Source organism: Nerophis lumbriciformis, linkage group LG05 (genome assembly GCF_033978685.3).
Source record: "Nerophis lumbriciformis linkage group LG05, RoL_Nlum_v2.1, whole genome shotgun sequence".
NCBI lineage: Eukaryota > Metazoa > Chordata > Actinopteri > Syngnathiformes > Syngnathidae > Nerophis > Nerophis lumbriciformis.
This window is the reverse complement of record NC_084552.2, coordinates 4,206,900-4,225,074: the sequence shown is the minus strand read 5'-3', so window position 1 is coordinate 4,225,074 and position 18,175 is coordinate 4,206,900. Positions and strand designations below refer to the sequence as shown.

Below are 18,175 nucleotides of genomic sequence, written 5' to 3'. Positions count from 1 at the left end.
TTATCCAAATTTGAGCCACTCTCTAAAGAGAGACGAGACGCAGCGCTCACCAGTCTGTAGAGCTCCGTCACGCTGATTTCATCCGGGTCCACCATGCTGAACTCCTGTCTGGGGACCAGGTCCAGACCCAGTTGTCTGCAGGGGAAAAAAACACACATTGAGTAGATGAATATTATATTATATCACTCATATTTTGCACTGGCGTATGCATTGACCTAAAACACTTCAAAGAAAATTATTATTTTTCTATACATTTTGTTCCACTGTAAATAAGAATAATAATGTTAATTAAAGCTGCAAGCAGCGTTTGTCGGGCCCGCGTATTTGGCAGGTGCTAGTCCTAAGTGTCCCAATACTTTTGTCTACTTTTAGTCTGAAGTGTCCCAAGACTTTTGTCTAGCGTACCTACCTTGTCTGCATTGTGTGGGCACGTTGGTGCTTCCTGCTTTTGAGCAGCCATCTTAAAAAAACAGCACCGCAGGAGCATCAGTGCAGCGGGTCTTTGAAGGGTCATAAAATCAAAACCGGAGCAGGTATCACAACTCTTTCACCAACTTTTAATCAGAAGGGTTCAATCTCTCTCCTGTGTTAGTTTGAAGCCGAAACAACAAGCGCGCTCAGAGGAGATAATGTTTGAAGAAAGGTGACGGGTTTTTACAAAAATGTTGTGTTGAAGGGGGAATAGCAAACTTCCTGTATATTTTTGCTGGGGGTTGTCAATTTATGAAATGTAGGTCTAAGCGAGACCTACGGAGAGGTTTTCGTTTCATGTCTCTCCGACCTTCCCAGTGGGAGTTACAGGCAGTTTTGTAAATTTTTTCTTCCGAGGAGCAGTTTTTTGTTCGTTTTATAAAAAAATTGCTGTAGAGCACAATTTTTAGATTTGGGGTTAGGTTTTTTCATTAGATCACAGTTTTAGCCAGTCCTGATGTGTGTGTTCAGTTTGGTGAGTTTTGAAGCATGTTAAGAGGGTCAAATTACAGCTCAAAGAGGCAAAAGTGACTGTTTTTAGTACTTTTTTGTCTTGAAGGGGGAATTGCCAACTTCCTGTTGATTTTTGCCCGAGGATATACAATTATGAAAACTAGGTCTAAGTCAAACCTACATACAGGTTTTTGTTTCATGTCTCTCCGATCTTCCTAGTGGGAGATATAGGCAGTCTAGTTTTATTTTTTCCTAGGGGGCGCTAGAGCGCAATTTTGAGTTTTGGGGTTCGGTTTTTTTAAAAAAAGGTAATTTTCGCAGGTCCTGATGTGTGGGTCAAATATGGTGAGTTTTGAAGCATGTTAAGTGGGTCAAATTACAGTTTGTTGTGGCGGCGGAAGAATAAAGAATAATAAAACGTTACAATAACAATAGGTCCTTATGTCCCATTGCATAAGGACTCCCTTCGGGAGTCCTTTTGCAATGGGACATTGCGGGCCCTAATAATAACAATTATAATATAAATTAAAGCTGCAAGCAGCGTTGGTCGGGCCCGCGTATTTGGCAGGTGCTAGTCCTAAGTGTCCCAATGCTTTTGTCCAGTTTTCGTCCCAAGTGTCCCAATACTTTTGTCCAGTTTTAGTCCTAAGTGTCCCAATACTTTTGTCCAGTGGTATTCCTAAGTGTCCCAATACTTTTGTGCAGTGTAAGTGTCCCAATACTTTTGTCCAGTTTTGGTCATAAGTGTCCCAATACTTTTGTCCAGTGGTAGTCCCAAGTGTCCCAATACTTTTGTTCAGTTTTTGTGCTATGTGTCCCAATACTTTTGTCCAGTGGTAGTCATAAGTGTCCATATACTTTTGTCTACTTTTAGTCCGAATTGTCCCAATACTTTTGTCTAGTGTACCTACCTTGTCTGCATTGTGTGGGCACGCTGGTGCTGCCTGCTTTTAAGCAGCCATCTTGAAAAAACAGCAGCATCAGCGCAGAGGTTCTTTGAAGGGTCATAAAATCAAAACCGGAGCAAGTATCAAAACTCTTTCCCCAACTTTTAATCAGAAGGGTTCAATCTCTCTCATGTGTTAGTTTGAAGCCGAAACAACAAACGCGCTCAGAGGAGATAATGTTTGAAGAAAGGTGACCGTTTTTTTACAAACATTTTGTTTTGAAGGGGGAATAGCAAACTTCCTGTTGATTTTTGCTGGGGGTTGTCAATTTATGAAATGTAGGTCTAAGTTAGACCTACATAGAAGTTTTTGTTTCATGTCTCTCCGACCTTCCCAGTGGGAGTTACAGGCAGTTTTGTCATTGTATTCTTCCGAGGAGCAGTTTTTTCTGCGTTTTATTCAAAAATTGCGCTAGAGCGCAATTTTGAGATTTGGGGTTAGGTTTTTTTATAAGATCACAATTTTTGACAGTCCTGATGTGTGCGTTCAGTTTGGTGAGTTTTGAAGCGTGTTAAGGGGGTCAAACTACAGCTCAAAGTGGCAAAAGTTACTGTTTTTAGTACTTTTTTGTCTTGAAGGGGGAATTGCCAACTTCCTGTTGATTTTAGCCCGACAATGTACTATTATGAAATGTAGGTCTAAGTCAGACCTACATAGAGGTTTTTGTTTCATGTCTCTCCGACCTTCCTAGTGGGAGTTACAGGCAGTCTATTTTTTTTTCTAGGGGGCGCTAGAGCGCAATTTTGAGTTTTGTGGTTCGTTTTTTTTTTAAAAAGGCAATTTTCGCAGGTCCTGATGTGTGTTAAGTGGGTCAAATTACAGTTTAATGTGGCGGCGGAAGAATAAAGAATAAAGAATAAAACCTTACAAATTCAAAAGGTCCTTATGTCCCATTGCATAAAGACTCCCTTTGGGAGTCCTTATGCAATGGGCCATGCGGGCCCTAATAATAGTAATGATTGCCATTACGATGTTTATTATTATAATCACTGTTATTATTTGTAATATTGTTATTACATTTAAATAATAATAATGATGATCAAACAATAATTATTGGTATTTATATTTATTAATGTAAAATAGTAGGGATGTACGATAATGGCTTTTTGCCGATATCCAATATTGTCCAACTCTTTAATTACCGATACCGATATCAACCGATATATATAGTCGTGGAACTAACACATTATTAAGCCTAATTTGGACAACCAGGTATGGTGAAGATAAGGTACTTTTTTTTAAAATTAATAAAATAAAATAAATAAATTAAAAACATTTTCTTGAAGAAAAAATAAAATAAAACAATATAAAAACAGTTACATAGAAACTAGTAATGAATGAAAATGAGTAAAATGAAGTGTTAAAGGTTAGTACTATTAGTGGACCAGCAGCACGCACAATCATGTGTGCTTACGGACTGTATCCCTTGCAGACTGTATTGATATATATTGATATATAATGTAGGAACCACAATATTAATAACAGAAAGAAACAACCCTTTTGTGTGAATGAGTGTAAATGGGGGAGGGAGGTTTTTTGGGTTGGTGCACTAATTGTAAGTGTATCTTGTGTTTTTTATGTTGAGTTAATAAAAAAAAGAAAAAAAAGAAAACGATACCGATAATAAAAAAAACGATACCAATAATTTCCGATATTACATTTTAACACATTTATCGGCCAATAATATCGACAGGCCGATATTATCGGACATCTCTATAAAATAGAGATGTCCGATAATGGCTTTTTTGCCGATATCCGATATTGTCCAACTCTTAATTACCGATTCCGATATCAACCGATACTTATATATACAGTCGTGGAATGAACACATTATTATGCCTAATTTTGTTGTGATACCCCGCTGGATGCATTAAACAATGTAACTTTACCATGAATTGATTAACGTGGACCCCGACTTAAACAAGTTTTCACCACTGTGTTACATGGCCTTTCCTTTTAACAACACTCAGTAAACGTTTGGGAACTGAGGAGACACATTTTTTAAGCTTCTCAGGTGGAATTCTTTCCCATTCTTGCTTGATGTACAGCTTAAGTTGTTCAACAGTCCGGGGGTCTCCGTTGTGCTATTTTAGGCTTCATAATGCGCCACACATTTTCAATGGGAGACAGGTCTGGACTACAGGCAGGCCAGTCTAGTACCCGCACTCTTTTACTCTGAAGCCACGTTGATGTAACACGTGGCTTGGCATTGTCTTGCTGAAATAAGCAGGGGCGTCCATGGTAACGTTGCTTGGATGGCAACATATGTTGCTCCAAAACCTGTATGTACCTTTCAGCATTAATGGCACCTTCACAGATGTGTAAGTTACCCATGTCTTGGGCACTAATACACCCCCATACCATCACAGATGCTGGCTTTTCAACTTTGCGCCTATAACAATCCGGATGGTTCTTTTCCTCTTTGGTCCGGAGGACACGACGTCCACAGTTTCCAAAAACAATTTGAAATGTGGACTCGTCAGACCACAGAACACTTTTCCACTTCGCATCAGTCCATCTTAGATGAGCTCAGGCCCAGCGAAGCCGACGGCGTTTCTGGGTGTTGTTGATAAACAATTTCCGCCTTGCATAGGAGAGTTTTAACTTGCACTTACAGATGTAGCGACCAAATGTAGTTACTGAAAGTGGGTTTCTGAAGTGTTCCTGAGCCCATGTGGTGATATCCTTTACACACTGATGTCGCTTGTTGATGCAGTACAGCCTGAGGGATCGAAGGTCACGGGCTTAGCTGCTTACGTGCAGTGATTTCTCCAGATTCTCTGAACCCTTTGATGTTATTACGGAGCGTAGATGGTGAAATCCCTAAATTCCTTGCAATAGCTGGTTGAGAAAGTTTTTTCTTAAACTGTTCAACAATGTGCTCACGCATTTGTTGACAAAGTGGTGACCCTCGCCCCCATCCTTGTTTGTGAATGACTGAGCATTTCATGGAATCTACTTTTATACCCAATCATGGCACCCACCTGTTCCCAATTTGCCTGCACACCTGTGGGATGTTCCAAATAAGTGTTTGATTAGCATTCCTCAACTTTATCAGTATTTATTGCCACCTTTCCCAACTTCTTTGTCACGTGTTACTGGCATCAAATTCTAAAGTTAATGATTATTTGCAAAAAAAAATATTAAAATGTTTATGAGTTTGAACATCAAATATGTTGTCTTTGTAGTGCATTCAACTGAATATGGGTTGAAAAGGATTTGCAAATCATTGTATTCCGTTTATATTTACATCTAACACAATTTCCCAACTCATATGGAAACGGGGTTTGGATATATTTTTCCATAAATTACTTTCATCTAGTCCAGGGGTCGGCAACCCGCGGCTGCGGCTCTTTAGCGCCGCCCTAGTGGCTCTCTGGAGCTTTTTCAGAAATGTATGAAAAATGGAAAAAGATGAGGGGGAAAAAAAATCTATTTTTTGTTTTAATATGGTTTCTGTAGGAGGACAAACATGACACAAACCTCCCTAATTGTTACAAAGCACACTGTTTATATTAAACATGCTTCACTGATTCGAGTATTTGGCGAGCGCCGTTTTGTCCTACTAATTTTGGCGGTCCTTGAACTCACCGTAGTTTGTTTACATGTATAACTTTCTCCGACTTTCTAGGACGTGTTTTCTTTTTCTGTCTCATTTTGTTCACCAAACTTTTAAGGTTGTGCATGAAAGGTGAGTTTTGTTGATGTTATTGACTTGTGTGGAGTGCTAATCGGACATATTTGGTCACTGCATGACTGCAAGCTAATCGATGCTAACATGCTATTTAGGCTAGCTATATGTACGTATTGCATCATAATGCCTCATTTGTAGCTATATTTGAGCTCATTTACTTTCCTTTAAGTCCTCTTAATTAGGGCCCGCATGGCCCATTGCATAAGGACTCCCACAGGGAGTCCTTATGCAATGGGACATAAGGACCTATTGAATTTGTAAGGTTTTATTATTCTTTTTTCTTTATTCTTCCGCCGCCTCTTTGAGCACTAATTTGACCCACTTAACATGCTTCAAAACTCACCATATTTGACCCACACATCAGGACCTGCGAAAATTGTCTTTTAATAAAAAAAAAAAACTGCAAAAATCAAAATTGCGCTCTAGCGCCCCCTAGGAATAAAAAAACTAGACTGCCTGTAACTCCCACTAGGAAGGTCGGAAAGACATGAAACAAAATCCTCTATGTAGGTCTGACTCAGACCTAACTTTCATAATGGTACATTCTCGGGCTAAAATCAACAGGAAGTTGGCAATTCCCCCTTCAAGACAAAAAAGTACTAAAAACAGTCACTTTTGCCTCTTTGAGCTGTAATTTGACCCCCTTAACATGCTTCAAAACTCACCAAACTGAACACACACATCAGGACTGGCTAGAACTGTGATCTAATGAAAAAACCTAACCCCAAATCTAAAAATTGTGCTCTACAGCAATTTTTTAATAAAACGCACAAAAAACTGCTCCTCGGATGAAAAATCTGACAAAACTGCCTGTAACTCCCACTGGGAAGGTCGGAGAGACATGAAACAAAATCCTCTCCGTAGGTCTCACTTAGACCTACATTTCATAAATTGACAACCCCCAGCAAAAATCTACAAGAAGCTTGCTATTCCCCCTTCAACACAACATTTTTGTAAAAACCGGTCACCTTTCTTCAGACATTATCTCCTCTGAGCGTGTTTGTTGTTTCGGCTTCAAACTAACACAGGAGAGAGATTGAACCCTTTTGATTAAAATTTATCGAAAGAGTTTTAATACCGGCTCCGGTTTTGATTTTATGACCCTTCAAAGAGCCGCTGCGCTGATGCTGCTGTTTTTTCAAGATGGCTGCTTAAAAGCAGGAAGCACCAGCGTGCCCACACAATGCAGACAAGGTAGGTACACTAGACAAAAGTCTTGGGAGAATTCGGACTAAAAGTAGACAAAAGTATTGGGACACTTATGACGAAAACTGAACAAAAGTATTGGGACACTTAGGACTAGCACCTGCCAAATACGCGGGCCCGACCAATGCTGCTTGCAGCTTTAATTCAATTTATATCTCATGACACACTATCTGTATGTACCGTATTTTCCGCACTATTAGCCGCACCTAAAAACCACAAATTTACTCAAAAGCTGACAGTGCGGCTTATAACCCGGTGCGCTTTATATATGGATTAATATTAAGATTCATTTTCATAAAGTTTCGGTCTCGCAACTACGGTAAACAGCCGCCATCTTTTTTCCCCGTAGAAGAGGAAGTGCTTCTTCTTCTACGCAAGCAACCGCCAAGGTAAGCACCCGCCCCCATAGAAGAGGAAGCGCTTCTTCTTCTACTGTAAGCAACCACCCGCCCCCGTAGAAGAAGAAGAAGCGCGCGGATATTACGTTTCATTTCCTTTGTGTGTTTACATCTGTAAAGACCACAAAATGGCTCCTACTAAGCGACAGGGATCCGGTTCATGAAAAGACGCAATCTCTCCATCCGCACACGGACTACTATTTCACAGCAACTGCCTAAAGACTTTCAAGAAAAGCTGGCTACTTTCCGTGCATATTGTAAAAACAAGATAGCTGAAAAAAAGATCCGGCCAGAGAACATTATCAACATGGACGAGGTTCCACTGACTTTTGATATTCCTGTGAACCGCACTGTGGATACAACGGGAGCACGTACGGTGAATATTCGCACCACAGGGAATGAGAAGTCGTCCTTCACTGCGGTTCTAGCTTGCCATGCTAATGGCCAGAAACTTCCACCCATGGTGATATTCAAAAGGAAGACCTTGCCAAAAGAGACCTTTCCAGCCGGCGTCATCATAAAAGCTAACTCGAAGGGATGGATGGATGAAGAAAAGATGAGCGAGTGGTTAAGGTAAGTTTACGCGAAGAGGCCGGGTGGCTTTTTTCACGCAGCTCCGTCCATGTTGATATACGACTCCATGCGCGCCCACATCACGCTGGTTTTTAATATATTCTTAAAGTTTGACTGACCTATCTGACTGTTTTTTTGACATTCCTTTAGCGCAGTTAGATGCGGCTTATAACACGGGGCAGCTTATAGGTGGACAAAGTTTTGAAATATGCCGTTCATTGAAGGCGCGGCTTATAACCCAGGGCGCCTTATGGTGCGGAAAATACGGTACAGTGGATTTTTTTTTGGGATTTTTGGTCCAATATGGCTCTTTCAACATTTTGGGTTGCCGACCCCTGATCTAGTCTCTGGTTAAATTTTTTATTTTTTTTATTTTTATTTTATCATCCATCCATCCATCCATCCATCTTCTTCCGCTTATCCGAGGTCGGGTCGCGGGGGCAGCAGCCTAAGCAGGGAAGCCCAGACTTCCCTCTCCCCAGCCACTTCGTCCAGCTCCTCCCGGGGGATCCTGAGGCGTTCCCAGGCCAGCCGGGAGACATAGTCTTCCCAACGTGTCCTGGGTCTTCCTCGTGGCCTCCTACCGGTCGGACATGCCCTAAACACCTCCTTAGGGAGGCGCTCGGGTGGCATCCTGACCAGATGCCCGAACCACCTCATCTGGCTCCTCTCGATGTGGAGGAGCAGCGGCTTTACTTTGAGCTCCCCCCGGATGGCAGAGCTTCTCACCCTATCTCTAAGGGAGAGCCCCGCCACCCGGCGGAGGAAACTCATTTCGGCCGCTTGTACCCGTGATCTTGTCCTTTCGGTCATAACCCAAAGCTCATGACCATAGGTGAGGATGGGAACGTAGATCGACCGGTAAATTGAGAGCTTTGCCTTCCGGCTCAGCTCCTTCTTCACCACAACGGATCGATACAGCGTCCGCATTACTGAAGACGCCGCACCGATCCGCCTGTCGATCTCACGATCCACTCTTCCCTCACTCGTGAACAAGACTCCAAGGTACTTGAACTCCTCCACTTGGGGCAAGATCTCCTCCCCAACCCGGAGATGGCACTCCACCCTTTTCCGGGCGAGAACCATGGACTCGGACTTGGAGGTGCTGATTCTCATCCCAGTCGCTTCACACTCAGCTGCGAACCGATCCAGTGAGAGCTGAAGATCCTGGCCAGATGAAGCCATCAGGACCAAATCATCTGCAAAAAGCAGAAACCTAATCCTGCAGCCACCAAACCGGATCCCCTCAACGCCTTGACTGCGCCTAGAAATTCTGTCCATAAAAGTTATGAACAGAATCGGTGACAAAGGGCAGCCTTGGCGGAGTCCAACCCTCACCGGAAACGTGTCCGACTTACTGCCGGCAATGCGAACCAAGCTCTGACACTGATCAGACAGTCCGAAACCCCATACTCTCTGAGCACTCCCCACAGGACTTCCCGAGGGACACGGTCGAATGCCTTCTCCAAGTCCACAAAGCACATGTAGACTGGTTGGGCAAACTCCCATGCACCCTCAAGGACCCTGCCGAGAGTATAGAGCTGGTCCACAGTTCCACGACCAGGACGAAAACCACACTGTTCCTCCTGAATCCGAGGTTCGACTATCCGGCGTAGCCTCCTCTCCAGTACACCTGAATAGACCTTACCGGGAAGGCTGAGGAGTGTGATCCCACGATAGTTAGAACACACCCTCCGGTTCCCCTTTTTAAAGAGAGGAACCACCACCCCGGTCTGCCAATCCAGAGGTACTGCCCCCGATGTCCACGCGATGCTGCATAGTCTTGTCAACCAAGACAGCCCTACAGCATCCAGAGCCTTAAGGAACTCCGGGCGGATCTCATCCACCCCCGGGGCCTTGCCACCGAGGAGCTTTTGAACTACCTCAGCAACCTCAGCCCCAGAAATAGGAGAGCCCACCACAGATTCCTCAGGCACTGCTTCCTCATAGGAAGACGTGTTGGTGGGATTGAGGAGGTCTTCGAAGTATTCCCTCCACCGATCCACAACTTCCGCAGTCGAGGTCAGCAGAACACCATCCGCACCATACACGGTGTTGGTAGTGCACTGCTTCCCCTTCCTGAGGCGGTGGATGGTGGTCCAGAATCGCTTCGAAGCCGTCCGGAAGTCGTTTTCCATGGCTTCCCCGAACTCCTCCCATGTCCGAGTTTTTGCCTCCGCGACCGCTGAAGCCGCACACCGCTTGGCCTGTCGGTACCTGTCCGCTGCCTCAGGAGTCCCATGAGCCAAAAGAACCCGATAGGACTCCTTCTTCAGCTTGACGGCATCCCTCACCGCCGGTGTCCACCAACGGGTTCTAGGATTACCGCCACGACAGGCACCAACTACCCTGCGGCCACAGCTCCAATCAGCCGCCTCGACAATAGAGGTGCGGAACATGGTCCACTCGGACTCAATGTCCAGCACCTCCCTCGTGACATGTTCAAAGTTCTTCCGGAGGTGGGAATTGAAACTCTCTCTGACAGGAGACTCTGCCAGACGTTCCCAGCAAACCCTCACAATGCGTTTGGGCCTGCTAGGTCTGTCCGGCATCCTCCCCCACCATCGCAGCCAACTCACCACCAGGTGGTGATCGGTAGAAAGCTCCGCCCCTCTCTTCACCCGAGTGTCCAAAACATGAGGCCGCAAATCCGATGACACAACTACAAAGTCGATCATAGAACTGCGGCCTAGGGTGTCCTGGTGCCAAGTGCACATATGGACACCCTTATGCTTGAACATGGTGTTCGTTATGGACAATCTGTGACGGGCACAAAAGTCCAATAACAAAACACCACTTGGGTTCAGATCCGGGCGGCCATTCTTCCCAATCACGCCTCTCCAGGTTTCACTGTCGTTGCCAATATGAGCGTTGAAGTCCCCCAGTAGAACGAGGGAATCACCCGGGGGAGCACTCTCAAGTACTCCCTCGAGTGAATCCAAAAAGGGTGGGTACTCTGAGCTGCTGTTTGGCGCGTAAGCGCAAACAACAGTCAGGACCCGTCCCCCCACCCGAAGGCGGAGGGAAGCTACCCTCTCGTCCACCGGGTTATTTTATCAATGATGTTTTATTCGTTTTATACCATGATTAACTGTTTTCTATTGAGGGATAGAGGTTACATTGACTTTTGCTGCTTTTTTTTTTCCCTCTGCACCAACTAGCTTTAGATGTGGTCCTCCCAGACACACACAGAGGACACTAAGTGGAGTGAAGGGTCCAAGGCGACATGTTTATTATTTATTCAGCACCCTGCGGCACTGATAGAAAACAAACAAGAAAGGAGAGTTTTCTACTCACTCGTTGCCCCAGTCCAGTCGTGCTGTGATGTGCTGCTTGACGTCCCGCATGCGGTCGTGGGTGAGGTGGCCCACCAGCACCTGCCTCCTCAGGTCCAGAATTTCATTCATCACGTGCCAAAGCCGGTGGAACAAGTCCCCTTCGTTCTTCTGCGGGATGAGAGGCGACAGAGCGACTTCAAGCCGGATCGTGGGAAACAATCTGGCTGTCAAACGTGGAATATTTCATCTCGTGGTGACTGAATCCACATCGAGAGCCACTTTGGAAGGGATTTGTGCAAATTAGCCTCAGTGTCCTGCTGCTTTTTAGACACAAATGCATGCGCTTTGATGTGTAATTATTCGTCCGCTCGCTTTAATCAGCGCCCCAGATAACTTAATGGGTCACAAGCACGCAGTCGATCCCGCTAATGAACGCGTGTGAAATGGCTTTGTGGCGATAACAGGACCTTGTCTTGCAAAATATTCAAATAACACTGCGCAGTGTTACTTTTAATGTTGTATAGTTTTTATGTTATTAAAATAACCAGCACCGTTACATAAAACCTATACAAATTTGACAAAACACTTTTGCAGCACAAACAAATGGAACAAGTCATACCAAAGACTATAAAAATGGGACCCATTACCTCCCTGCTTGGCACTCAGCATCAAGGGTTGGAATTGGGGGTTAAATCACCAAAATGATTCCCGGGCGCGGCCACCGCTGCTGCCCACTGCTCCCCTCACCTCCCAGGGGGTGATCAAGGGTGATGGGTCAAATGCAGAGAATAATCTCGCCACACCTAGTGTGTGTGTGACAATCATTGGTACTTTAACTTTAACTTTTAACAACTTTGGGGAAATTGTGACATGGTTGGGGGGGCTGGTTATGAATAATAACACGTTTATAACGTGAAAAATATTTAAAAAAAAAAAAAAGTTTTGCAGCAAAAACATAGCAATAAATGAGTTTGGGGCTGGGAGTGAACATCAAAAAGTATAATAGGTAAACAAAATTGTGTAAGGGTAATGACACATTAATTACATTAAAACTTTTATAGTTAGACAACAAAACATTTTATAGCACAAACCAACACAAACGAATGGGACAAGTTTGGGGAGATGTTGACAGGATGGGGCTGGGAGTGGGGGGCGGGGCTGAATAGGAAAACAATAACATCAAAAACTATAATAGGTAAACAAAAAAAAGTGTGTAAGACATGTTAATTACATTAAAATGTTCATAGTTAGACAACAAAACATTTTATAACACAAACCAGCACAAACGAATGGGACAAGTTTGGGGAGATGTTGACAGGATGGGGCTGGGAGTGGGGGTAGGGGGGAGGGGGGGGGGGAGAATCTGGTTAAGAATAAGAAAACAATAACATCAAAAACTATAATAGGTAAACAAAAAAACATTCTATAGCACAAACAATTACAAACGAATGGGACAAGTTTGGGGAGATGTTGACAGGATGGGGCTGGGAGTGGGGGGGCTGGTTATGAGTAAGAAAACAATAACATCAAAAACTATAATAGGTAAACAAAAAAAAAGTGTGTCAGAGTAATGACATGTTAATTACATTAAAACGTTTATAGTTAAGACAACAAAACATTTTATAGCACAAACCAACACAAACGAATGGGACAAGTTTGGTGAGATGTTGACAGGATGGGGCTGGGAGTGGGGGGCTGGTTATGAATAGGAAAACAATAACATCAAAAACTATAATAGGTAAACAAAAAAAAGTGTGTAAGAGTAACGACATGTTAATTACATTAAAACATTTATAGTTAGACAACAAAACATTTTACAGCACAAACCAACAAAAACGAATGGGACATGTTTGGTGAGATTTTGACAGGATGGGGCTGGGGGTGGGGGGGGGGGGGTATGAATAGGAAAACAATAACATCAAAAACTATAATAGATAAACAAAAAAAAAGTGTGTGAGATTAATGACATGTTAATTACATTAAAGTGTTTATAGTTAAGACAACAAAACATTTTATAGCACAAACGAATGGGAGAAGTTTGGGGAGATGTTGACAGGATGGGGCTGGGAGTGGGGGGGGGGGGATTGGCTGGTTATGAATAAGAAAACAATAACATCAAAAACTATAATAGCTAAACAAAAAAAAGTGTGTAAGAATAATGACATGTTAATTACCTTACATTATAACGTTTATAGTTAGACAACAAAACATTTTATAGCACAAACTAATTGGACAAGTTTGGGGGGATTTTGAGAGGATAGGGCTGGGAGTGGGAGGGGGGGCTGGTTATGAATAAGAAAACAATAACATCAAAAACTATAATAGGTAAACAAAAAAAAGTGTGTAAGAGTAACGACACGTTAATTACATTAAAACGTTTATAGTTAGACAACAAAACATTTTATAGCACAAACTAATGGGACAAGTTTGGGGAGATTTGACAGGATGGGGCTGGTTATGAATAAGAAAACAATAACATCAAAAACTATAATAGGTAAACAAAAAAAAGTGTGTAAGAGTAACGACATGTTAATTACATTAAAACATTTATAGTTAAGACAACAAAACATTTTATAGCACAAACTAATTGGACAAGTTTGGGGGGATTTTGAGAGGATGGGGTGGGAGTGGGAGGGGGGGCTGGTTATGAATAAGAAAACAATAACATCAAAAACTATAATAGGTAAACAAAAAAAAGTGTGTAAGAATAATGACATGTTAATTACCTTACATTATAACGTTTATAGTTAGACAACAAAACATTCTATAGCACAAACGAATTGGACAAGTTTGGGGAGATGTTGACAGGATGGGGCTGGGAGTGGGGGGGCTGGTTATGAATAAGAAAACAATAACATCAAAAACTATAATAGGTAAACAAAAAAAAGTGTGTAAGAGTAACGACATGTTAATTACATTACAACGTTTATAGTTAAGACAACAAAACATTTTATAGCACAAACCAGCACAAACGAATGGGACAAGCTTGGGGAGATGTTGACAGGATGGGGCTGGGAGTGGGAGGGGGGGCTGGTTATGAGTAAGAAAACATTAACATCAAAAACTATAATAGGTGAACAAAAAAAAGTGTGTAAGAGTAACGACATGTTAATTACATTAAAACATTTATAGTTAAGACAACAAAACATTTTATAGCACAAACTAATTGGACAAGTTTGGGGAGATTTTGACAGGATGGGACTGGGAGTGGGCGGCTGGTTATGAATAAGAAATCAATAACATCAAAAACTATAATAGATAAACAACAAAAAGTGTGTAAGAGTAACGACACGTTAATTACATTAAAACGTTTATAGTTAGACAATAAAACATTTTATAGCACAAACTAATGGGACAAGTTTGGGGAGATTTTGACAGGATGGGGCTGGGAATGAATAAGAAAACAATAACATCAAAAACTATAATAGGTAAACAAAAAAAAGTGTGTAAGAGTAATGACATGTTAATTACAGTAAAACGTTTATAGTTAGACAACAAAACATTTTATAGCACAAACTAATTGGACAAGTTTGGGGAGATTTTGAGAGGATGGGGCTGGGAGTGGGGGGGGGGGGGGGCTGGTTATGAATAAGAAAACAATAACATCAAAAACTATAATAGGTAAACAAAAAAAGTGTGTAAGAGTAATGACAAGTTAATTACATTAAAACGTTTATAGTTAGACAACAAAACATTTTATAGCACAAACGAATGGGACAAATTTGGGGAGATGTTGACAGGATGGGGCTGGGAATGAATAAGAAAACAATAACATCAAAAACTATAATAGGTAAACAAAAAAAATTTGTAAGAGTAATGACATGTTAATTACATTACAACGTTTATAGTTAAGACAACAAAACATTTAATAGCACAAACCAGCACAAATGAATGGGACAAGTTTGGGGAGATGTTGACAGGATGAGGCTGGGTGTGTGGGGGGTGGTTATGAATAAGAAAACAATAACATCAAAAACTATAATAGGTAAACAAAAAAAAGTGTGTAAGAGTAACGACATGTTAATTACATTAAAACTTGTATAGTTAGACAACAAAACATTTTATAGCACAAACCAGCACAAACGAATGGGACAAATTTGGGGAGATTTTGACAGGATAGGGTTGGGGGGGAGGGGTATGAATAGGAAAACAATAACATCAAAAACTATAATAGATAAACAAAAAAAAGTGTGTAAGAGTAATGACATGTTAATTGCATTAAAACGTTTATAGTTAAGACAACAAAACATTTTATAGCACAAATCAGCACAAACGAATGGGACAAGTTTGGGGAGATGTTGACAGGATGGGGCTGGGAGTGGGGTTGGGCTGGTTATGAATAAGAAAACAATAACATCGAAAACTATAATAGGTAAACAAAAAAAAAGTGTGTAAGAGTAATGACACGTTAATTACATTAAAACGTTTATATTTAGACAAAAAACATTTTGCAGCACAAACCAGCACAAAAGTAGCAATAAACGAGGAGATTTTGACAAAGATGGGAGTTACATGGTGGTTATGAATACTAAAAAAATAATAACAGAAAAACTGTAATAGACAAAAACTAAACTAAACTTCAATAGTTACACAAAAATCATTTTGTAGCACAAACGAATGAGACAAGTTTGGGGAGATTTCGACGAAGTGTGTAGGGGGTTATGAATAACACGTTAATAACATAAAAACTATAAAACATTAACATAAAACTACAATAATTGTAAAAAAACTTTTTTTTTTTAAATTAATGAATAATATAACTCGTTAACATGAAAAGTTTTGCAGCACAAACGTAGCCATAAATTGGGACGCGATCGAGGCGATTTTGACAAAGTGGAAAAGTATTGAAGAATAACTCAAACAGCATAACTGCACAAACCAGCACAAAGGATGTTATTTTCATATCCGGGGGCCAACTTCACACTCACCACGTAGAGCTGCTTCCACATGGCGCCCCAGTCCCGCAAGGTGGAGGTCATCTCGGTGATGACCGTGTCCTCCACGGGGATGACCGTCTCGAATTGGCTGGAAAGGTACAAACTCTATCCTGAGACGTGCGGGTGTGCAACAGGGCGCGCACGCGCAACGGTACGTACCCTTTGTTCTTCACGTGGGCATTCTTCAGGTGGATGTAACTGCATGGGAAGATGCCCTGAGGGGGAGGGATGAACGTGCGTCAATCAAGGCGCCGCTACCATGATCGTTACCACGTACCTTCACGTTCGGGTTCTTCAGGATGAATCCTCGGTACCAGCCTGCAGGGACAAGGCAGCGTTTTGACATGATGACTTTTACAGAGAACACTTTGCATGTCTGGATTGTTCATTTTGAAATGTTACACTTTATAGACCCAAAAAAAAGGGTCAGCGGATGTGCAGCAAGTGAGTTAATAACTTAGTCTTGAATGCCTTCTCAGGGAAATGTAGTCGGACACTCTGGGAAATGCAAACAAATTGTTACAGTTACATTTTTTTTATGTAGGTCTAAGTGAGACCTACATAGAGGTTTTTGTTTAATGTCTCTACGACATTCCTACTGGGAGTTAGAGGCAGTTTTGTCTGTGTTTTCTTCCTAGGGGGCGCTAGAGCGCAATTTTGAGTTTTGGGGCTAGGTTTTTTTGATTACATCGTCAATTTTTGCCAGTCCTGATGTGTGTGTCAAATTTGGTGAGTTTTGAAGCATGTTAAGGGGGTCAAATTACAGCTCAAAGAGGCGGCGGTATAATAATAATAAAACCTTACAATTACAATAGGGTCCTCTGTCCCAAAGGGACATTGAACTAAGCAAAATTATCTGCCAATAGAACAAGAAAATTCGGCTTGTCAAGACTTTCCAAAACAAGTCAAAAAATTAAAGCTGCAAGCAGCGATGGACGGGACCGACTTTGACGGCACGTAAAATCCAAACCGGAGCAGTAATTAAAACTCTTTCGTCAACTTTTAATCAGAAGGGTTCAGTCTCTCTCCTGTGCTAGTTTGAAGCCGACACGACAAACGCGCTCAGAGGAGATAATGTTTGAGAAAAGGTGACCGGTTTTTACAAAACTTTTGTTTTGAAGGGGGAATTGCAAACTTCCTGTTAATTTTTGCTGAAAGATGTCAGTGTATGAAATGTAGGTCTAAGTGAGACCTACATAGAGGTTTTTGTTTCATGTCTCTAAGACATTCCTACTGGAAGTTACAGGCAGTTTTGTCTGAGTTTTCTTCCTAGGAGCAGTTGTGTCTGTGTTTTCTTCCTAGGGGGCGCTAGAGCGCAATTTTGAGTTTTGGGGTTGGGTTTTTTTTTTTTTATGAGAGCGCAATTTTTGCCAGTCCTGATGTGTGTGTCCAGTTTGGTGAGTTTTGAAGCATGTTAAGGGGGTCAAATTACAGCTCAAAGAGGCAAAAGTGACTGTTTTTACTAAACTTTTGTTTTGAAGGGGGAATTGCAAACTTCCTGTTAATTTTTGCTGAAAGATGTCAATGTATGAAATGTAGGTCTAAGTGAGACCTACATAGAGGTTTTTGTTTAATGTCTCTACGACATTCCTACTGGGAGTTAGAGGCAGTTTTGTCTGTGTTTTCTTCCTAGGGGGCGCTAGAGCGCAATTTTGAGTTTTGGGGCTAGGTTTTTTTGATTACATCGTCAATTTTTGCCAGTCCTGATGTGTGTGTCCAGTTTTTGAATTATGTTAAGGGGGTCAAATTACAGCTCAAAGAGGCAAAACTTTTGTTTTGAAGGGGGAATTGCCAACTTCCTGTTGATTTTTGCTGAAAGATGTCAGTGTATGAAATCTAGGTCTAAGTCAGACCTACATAGAGGTTTTGTGTTTCATGTCTCTACGACATTCCTACCGGAAGTTACAAGCAGTTTTGTATGTGTTTTTTCCTAGGGGGCGCTAGAGCGCAATTTTGAGTTTTGGGGTTTGGTTTTTTGATTAGATCACAATTTTCGCCAGTCCTGATGTGTGTGTCAAATTTTTACATTTGCACTCTTGTCTTAGATTTTCTGAATTCATGACGCTAAAAACAATTTAGAGGACTACAAAATCACAACTTTTAAACAAGTGTGGGGGAAAAAAATGATCAATTCTTTAATGCATCGCCCGGGGACAAAGTTAGCAACTCATGTTTTCCCGAAAAGCCCCGATTCTTTAAATTGTACTTTTCAACATTA

The 18,175-nt window shown here is 41.8% G+C and overlaps 1 protein-coding gene across 3 annotated transcripts in view; it reads right to left on the bottom strand.

Moving 5' to 3' along the window:
• Positions 1 to 18,175, bottom strand: part of dock4b (dedicator of cytokinesis 4b) — a 470,089-nt gene that overhangs the window by 300,196 nt on the left and 151,718 nt on the right. For all 3 annotated transcript variants that reach the window (XM_061961401.1, XM_061961402.1, XM_061961403.1), the window contains exons 3-7: positions 16,235 to 16,275; positions 16,117 to 16,172; positions 15,949 to 16,045; positions 11,040 to 11,188; positions 51 to 135 (exon numbers count right to left, since the gene is read on the bottom strand). In XM_061961401.1, the coding sequence (XP_061817385.1) occupies positions 51 to 135; positions 11,040 to 11,188; positions 15,949 to 16,045; positions 16,117 to 16,172; positions 16,235 to 16,275 (428 nt within the window). The remainder of the gene's footprint in view (positions 1 to 50; positions 136 to 11,039; positions 11,189 to 15,948; positions 16,046 to 16,116; positions 16,173 to 16,234; positions 16,276 to 18,175) is intronic.